Source organism: Sceloporus undulatus, chromosome 9, assembly GCF_019175285.1.
Source record: "Sceloporus undulatus isolate JIND9_A2432 ecotype Alabama chromosome 9, SceUnd_v1.1, whole genome shotgun sequence".
Taxonomy (NCBI): Eukaryota; Metazoa; Chordata; class Lepidosauria; order Squamata; family Phrynosomatidae; genus Sceloporus; species Sceloporus undulatus.
In genome coordinates this window covers 20,679,364-20,687,134 of record NC_056530.1, presented here as the reverse complement: position 1 = coordinate 20,687,134, position 7,771 = coordinate 20,679,364, and the positions used below count along the sequence as shown (strand labels likewise).

General features: G+C 46.2%; 1 protein-coding gene across 1 annotated transcript; it reads right to left on the bottom strand.

The window, feature by feature from the left end:
- Window positions 1-1,564: 1,564 nt before the first annotated feature.
- HIPK4 (homeodomain interacting protein kinase 4) lies at window positions 1,565-5,769 on the bottom strand. Its single transcript, XM_042440586.1, has 2 exons — window positions 4,050-5,769; window positions 1,565-1,975 (listed from the first exon to the last, which is right to left on the bottom strand). The coding sequence occupies exons 1-2, from the start codon at window positions 5,688-5,690 to the stop codon at window positions 1,763-1,765; spliced, it is 1,854 nt and encodes a 617-aa protein (XP_042296520.1). The 5' UTR covers window positions 5,691-5,769; the 3' UTR covers window positions 1,565-1,762.
- Window positions 5,770-7,771: the final 2,002 nt, after the last annotated feature.

The following is a 7,771-nucleotide window of genomic DNA, read 5'->3' as shown; positions in this document are numbered from 1 at the left end:
GGCAGAGTCCTTCAACAGCTCAAAATGAATATGAAGTCGAAGGCTTTTGTGGCTGACATCCATGTTTTTTTGTGGGGTTTTGAGGCTATGTGGCCATGTTCTAGAAGAGTTTATTCCTGATGTTTTGCCAGCATCTGTGGCAGCCACAGATGCTGACGAAACATCAGGAATAAACTCTTCTAGAACATGGCCACATAGCCCCCCCAAAACCCCAAAATGAATACTTCACTAAACTTACTAAAACATTACATGGCGCATGTAGGAAGCCTTTTTCTGTGCATATATACTCTTTGAATGCAGCAGAACTCATCTTTGGTGCCTCTATAGCAGTGTAATACAATTCATTCCCAGCTTCTACAGCGCTATATAAATAAAGCATAATAATAATAATAATAATAATAATAATAATAATAATAATAATGTGTTGACTCCATATTCAGTGTTTCATCAAAAAAGCAAAAGCATACATTTGAAAGGACAGTTTCGCTCCACTTTGCAGAGAGATCAAGGCACATTAGACTTCATATTAACACTTCGGATCATTATAGTACAATGCCTCGAACCATATGCATTAACTTCCTAGTCACTGTTACACAGTTCTCACAACTATTTTGTATGTGGAAAATCCTATATTCAACCTGATTTGGGGGTTTTTTTTGGAAGTGTCACAAGATCCTTTCTTAAATAAAATGTATCTATGGGCCCAGAACAGACAGGCCGAAATAAAGCTGCTTTGGGTCACTTTGGAAATGTGCCGTTTAAATGGCGCGCACGTCCTAAGAGGCCAGAAGCTGCACCAAAGCCATGCTCAGTCCTAAGCTTTGGTGCAGCTTCTGGCTTCTTAAGATGCGCGTGTCGTTTAAACAGCATGCCTACAAAGTGACCCAAAGCAGCTTTATTTTGGCCTGTCTGTTCTGGGCCTTTGGGTATTAGCGGTTTTAGAGAAGGGCAACAGGGATGATATATGGAGAACAAAACATATGATGAAGGATCGAACAAGTTCAACCTGGCAAAGAAGACTGAGGGTTGGCACAATTTGTTGGTGTTAATTTGCCATATCTTTGAATATTGAATGTCTCCAAAAAGAGGATGGAAAGTTACCTGCTGAGGATGCCCTAGCTGGATTCTTTGGGTAGGAGATTGGGCTCAATGGTCCATGGTCTATGATTCTATCAGATGCTGAGCTCCACAGGGACAGAAGTTGGGGAGATAAGAGGTTGTGGGTTTGTCCAGCCTTGGGGTGCACAGCATGTCCCTAGCCAAAGATTTGCCATGAAAAGCCTTCTGCAATTGATAAACAGTTTATTATGGATGAAGCAGCAATTGGGAGCATTGGATCAGGGGTGCAAATGGGCTGGGGGAGTTCACTTGGCACCTGATCTGCCCCAGGTTCGGCTGGCAGGGCAAATGGACCAGCTTTTGCCCTTCATTGGGGAAAATCCCTTAATATCCCCCCTTGACCCTCTCCCTCTGCACCCCACATCTCTCCCGCCCCGCATCCAGCCTTGTGCCCATGGGGCTTTCTCTGCACAGCTCACAAATAATTCTAGCAAGGAGGCTTTTTCTTTATTATGAAGGAAGCAGCTGGGGGCAGCCAGGAACAGTCTAAATATTTCAGGGCTACAAAGGTTCTCTGTTCAAGGGCAGGGCCCCACTGGGGTGCCCCCCTCTTTCTTTCTCTCTCTCTGTCTCTCTCCTTTCTCTTCTCCGCTGCACCTCTGCCCTTGTCCTGCCTGGGCAAAGGAGCCCCGCCGCAGATGGGTCAGTGGTGACTGGCGATGTGTTGGAGGTAAGGGGGCTGCAGCTGGTGGTGGCGGTTCCGCGGGGCGTGGAGCATGGCCTTGAGTGGGGCGGCCCCTCGGTCCAAGCCATGCTTGGCCAGCCAGTCCTCCTCCGACAGCCAGGTGGCAGGCCCAGACAGCTGCATCGTGGCAGCAGTGGCGGCGGGTTCAAATGCTTCGGTGGGGCCTCTTTGCTGGGGAGAAAGAGGGAGTGAATTATGGTTTTGGGTCCTTTCCTTTTGTAAGCTGCTCTGAATCCTAGGAATGGAGATAATGTGGCAGTCACAAATTCAACCATCTCCTATTTATTCTAATCTCCACGTCATTTCTGAATAGTTATAATGCTGGTCCTAACAATTTTCTTTATGGGATTCCCTCCACCCCATACACACATGCATACACCTTGCTCCGTATGTATCTTTCATATGAGCTTTTGACAAAGCTTGTTATTCTCCACATCCAAAGTCTTATCTTTTGGCTGGCCAAGCCATGGGACAACATGAAGCATTTGCTATAGATCAGATACAGACTCAAAAACAATACCTTTGGCCCTATCCAGACAGGCCAAAATAAATTTGCTTTGGGCCACTTTGACGGTATGCTGTTTAAATGATGCATGCGTCCTAAGAGTCCGGAAGTCATGCCAAAGCCACAGTCCAGTCCTAAGGACTGGAGCACATCTTTGGTGCAGCTTCCGGACTCTTAGGACGCATGCATCATTTAAACAGCATACCTCCAAAGTAGCCTTAAGCAGCTTTATTTTGGCCTGTCTGTATGGGGCCAAAGTCTTCCCCTATAGTGACAAAGAAAGGGTGTCTGGAGCAAGTGAAGAGCGCATGGGATGATTGGGTCACTTGCTCCAAAAGTAAGCTGGTGGGAAGCAACTGTTGTCAATGCTTGCCACTTGTCTTGTCTTCTCTCCAACATTGTCTTCTAGCCATTCTTCTCATGCCTACCAACACACTGGCTGGCACTATTGAAAGGACTTGCATAGGGCTGTGGGCCACCCATCACTGTTCTTTGCAGGGATGAGCAACCATGGCCCTCCAGATGTCTTTGGGCTACAGCTCCCATCAGCCCTAGCCTCATTAGATGGGGGATGACATGACTTGCAACTGTAATCTAAAAACATCTGGAGAGCCACAAGTTGCCTGCCTTTGCTTTACTTCTTAAACCTGAGGTAGGTCTCATGCAGTTCTCCAAATCTTGCTGGACTGCAGTTCCCATTAGCCCTTAATCAGCAAGGAATACTTGGAGTTGCAGTCCAATAACATCTGGAGAACTGTGTGATTCCCCCCTGTCTTCAACAGTTTAGCCTTTGATCATTGTAGTTTTCTGCTATTTTTCTAGGATCCACATTCACCTCCCCCCGCTCCTTTCTTTTTTAACTGAACACGCATTTGGAGAGTAATGGAGTCTCCTTTTTGGAGATCATTGAACAGAAGTTAGATGGGCATCTTTCAGGAATGCTTTAGTTCTGTATTCCTACATACCAGTGAGTTGAACTAATGACACTTATGGCCCCTTCTATGATTCTATGATTCATTCCACACTATCTCAAAGCTAACAAAGATCTAGTGGGGAGATTTCTGAAATGGATCAGCACATTCATGGAAGACGCTTCCTTCAATAGCATGTTACCATAAGTATCAATATACATGTGGATAATGTGGGGACACAGAGGTATGTGTGCGATACAATATAAAAATTTCTGGAAGCTATGCATGCTGCAAAGAAGACACCTCTCAATCCATTTACTGCTGTGCGTGTGTTTTTCCCCCTCTGAAGTTAGTGATGCACTATTTGGAAAGCCTGGAAACAACTGCCGAAGAGGGGGGAATGAGCATTTAATCTTGTCACCATTTGATATCTATGAATTGGAGAAAAGAGGAAGAAAGGGAGGAAAACCTGGACCTCTCCTTTTCACACCTCCTAGCATCTCTAGTCCAATCCCTGGATCTCTCCTTTAGAGATCTGGTTACCACCAATACTGGCCACTGCCAATGTTTTGATTGAATGAATGAATCAGTCAATCAATCAATCAATGCTGTACAGGGATCACCTCCTGGTAAAGGTCAGTTTTAAAAAGCACTCTCAGAAGGTAAAGGCTGAAGGCACCCTGTTGGAACTTTTGCAAGATCTAGACCCATTGCCTAAAGTGGCCTACTGCCTCCGTATCAGAAGGCTTCTTTGAGACTCCCTTGTTAAGTGAAAGAGCCATCTTATATCCCCTTCTGCTAGAGGAATTCAACAGCTGGTCCCTGTTACCTGAGTGTTGGACACCAGACCTTTGGGGTAATTGGGATCCTCCTTTGATTTGGACTCTGGCATGGAAGCAGTGCTGGTGTTACTCTCCTTCTCCCAGTTTGGGATATCCTCTGGTGAGTATTGTCCCAGCAAGATGAGGTTTTCAAATGTGGGGTCCAACTTGGCATGGTGGGATGCTTTGCGATGCTTGGGACTCTCATGCCGGTTCCTGTAATACGGCAGGATAGGCTCTTGCTGGGCCTGCTGCTCATGGCGCAAACGGAGGTTTTGGTGGAGGGGCTTGCGCCGGCCAGAGGCAGCCTCTGTGTGACCAGAGAGAGGTTCATAGAGCCCCTCACTTGGTCCTTCACCCCACACTTTCAGGGGCACCTCCCGGTTGGCTTCAGCAATGCTAAGATCATCCATTTGGCTGGTGGTCCTTTGGATGCCATGAGCATTCTCCTCATTGAAAGGCTCCTGGCCAGAGTAGAAGTGCTCCTCTTCCATGGCACTGTAGACCTGAGTTTCCTCCTCCATAGCCTTTCCCTGGTTGGGTAGTGAATCATGGAGGCTCCTCATGCACAACTGGTAGTACTGGGTGAGGTCATAGTTCTGCTTGAGTGGCTGTGTGGAAATGTAGGGGTGCTTCAGGGCTGCGCTAGGTGTGATGCGCTCATGGGAGTCCCAAGTCAACATTCTCTTGATGAGCTCCACCATGCTCCTGAGGTCAAAGTATTCAGCCAAGGCCTCACTGTCTGGGTAGATCATCTTGTGGACATTCACTGTCTCCATCTGGTCCAGGGACTTCAGCACATACTTCCTCCTTTCCACAGATTTCACCTTGGTGTCCGACAGATATTCTGCTGGGGTTTTCAGCTGCCAAGAATTCACCGCCTCGGGGTGCTGGCTTCTTTTGAAAAAGAGGTGGGCTTTTCTGGCGGCATTAAGAAGATTGGGCCTGGGTATCCCTTGAGTCTCACAGATGTATCTTATCTGGTCATATTCATTGTTCCCAGGGTAGAGGGGCCAGCCAAGGTGCAGCTCTGCCATGACGCATCCCAAGGACCACACATCCACTTTCTCACAGAACGGCAGCCCTAACAATATCTCTGGTGCCCGGTAGAATCGGGATTGGATGTATGGCTCTTTAACGTAACGCACCTCGTTGAAGATGCTGGCTGAGCCAAAGTCAATCACCTTGACTCGGAAAGGATACCTCACCTGGTCAACCAACATGATGTTCTCAGGCTTCAGGTCTGCATGGATTATGGAGAGCTCTTTCAACTTGGCTAAGGCTCTCAGCACCTGTGTGGTCACTGTCCGAATGTGGCGGACTGGCAAAGGGGAAAAATTGTGCTCTTTCTGGAAGTCAAAGAGGTTTTGTTCCAACAGCTCAAAGACCAAGTAGAACTTGAGCTCATCATGGAAAAACTCATGGAACTGGACGATGTGAGACTGCTCTGAGTCGACCTCCGACATGGTTTGTAGCAGCTTCAGCTCGTTCTTGATGATTCTGCTCCGGTAGGAGTCATTCTTCAGGATCTTGATCGCCACCATCTCCCCCGTGCTCCGTTTCCAGCTTTTCACCACTTCCCCAAATGTCCCCTTCCCCAGGATCTCAAAAACGTCATAGAAGTCTGATTCTGACTCAATTGTGACCATTGTTCTGGGCTTGCCCAAACTCAGAAACACAGGTGCAAAACTGGCTTCTTGCAAAGAGAGGTTCAGCAGCCTTTGAGCCAAGAGAACCCCAGTCCTTCTCTGGAACAATGGGTGATGCAACAGTCAGCTCAGTTCTAAAGTTGCCAAGTTAATAAGGTTCTGTTATGGAGGCCAGTCACCTGCTCAGATCATCATCAGACTTTTCCTTTGGAGATGAGAAGCTGGGCTAAAGCATGAAGCAAAGCACCATGCAATGATTCTCTGCCATACTCCACAAATTTGGGCATTTCTGGGCATCAGGACTCACTTTCAGGAGCTTTGCAGTCCCCATGGATAGGGCAAGAGAGAACTCTACTCAAAGCTTTTGTTTTTTCAAATGAAGGTGGGCATTTGGCACATGAGAGTTCATCTTTTCTCTACATCCCTCACTCCATGTTCATAATAGACCTTGAGTAGATGAAGAGTTCTGCATCTGTAGCCTTGGTCTGATGTTCAGTAGAGTAGAGAGGATAGAGAGCTGGTGTGATATAGTGGTTTGAGTACTGGACTAGGAATTTGGGAGACTAGGGTAGAAATCCCTGTTTGGCCATAGAAAACTCACTGGGTGACCTTGGGCATATCATACTCTCCACATTAGATGGAGGCAATTGAAAACCTCCCCTGATCAAATCTTGCCAAGAAAATCCTGTGATAGATTTTTCTTAGGGTCACCATAAGTCAGAAACAACGTGAAGGTGCATAGCAACAACAGAGCATGTTGATGGGGTAGCCCTCAATCCTTGCTTTGCAAGTGAATTGTTGGCCCAGTTGACTTCCTCTGGTTAGATTGTTTGAAAAGGGTGGACATTTTGTCATCATATCTGGGGTAGGCATGGAGAGACAAGACAGAAGACAGGCCTCCACCCAAGGCCAGATGTTATCTTTGCTCATGTGTAGTGGACATACATTCAATTTTTTAAGAGTGATGAAAGGAAGGTGAAGCTGAAAGTTGGCAGATATGGAAGTGAAGTAAAGTCAGGCTTCACACTGTAAAGTCAGGCTTGGGGCGAACAATTCTTCTAAGGTAAAATGCTAATTTCTAGACGCTCATGCAATACTGTATATTTTCTTTTGAAATGGCAAACTTGCAGATAAAAGTGCAAAGATAGAGTTCCATGCAGAATATCGACATTTAAAGTCTCCATTGTCTTATCAGGATGCATACCGGCATATCTCCCCTTTTAATTCATCCTGCAACCTGCTCCTCTTCAAATGCCCTTCAGCTCTCTTACCTCTTTGCAGAGAGGCTTCTGACAGTGTCCAGGACAGATAGCTTCCAACATCTTAGATGTCAATTAATTGTTATGGCTTCCTGGGGGCCTTTTCCTTCAGCAAGAAATATTTGGGGTGGTGGTGTTTGACATCAAGACCACTGTACTGGTTTGGGCTGGTAAGAGATGCAAACAAAGTTCCTACTTCTTCCTTAAACATGGCATTTGGGAACTGGATGACCAAAGGGAAGTGATAAAGATGTGTAAGTGTGCAAATTTCACATCAACATTAGCAAGTCATTACACCCAGCAGTTATCTGGCTGGTTCATAAATGCCTTGCCCCTAGTATAGACTATATCAAAAGAACTCTGGCTCCATGCATTTAAGCAGAATAGGTATGCATTTTGTGTTATACCTGTGTATAAGTAAATCCTGTGTATAAGTCCACCTCCATTGTCAGTGTGGTTGTTATTTGCTGTCAAGTCAGCTTTGGCGTCTGAATATCTGAAAGGATGTTATGGGGAAGATGGAACAAGCTTCCTTTTTGCTGCTCCAGAGACTAGCAAATGAACCAATGGATTCAAATTACAAGAGAAATGATTCCACTTAAATGTTTGACAGTGGAATGGACTGCATCCGAAGGTGGTGGATTCGCCATCTTTGGAGGCCTTTAAGCAGAGGTTGGAATGGTGAGACATGTTTTAGGGGTGTTGTGTATGCATGCTAGGGGTTGGGCTCTTCCAACTCTATGATTCTATGTTCTATGACTTATGGTGACTCCATGAATGAGAGACCACCAAGGCACACTGTTACTAACAGCCCTGCTTAGG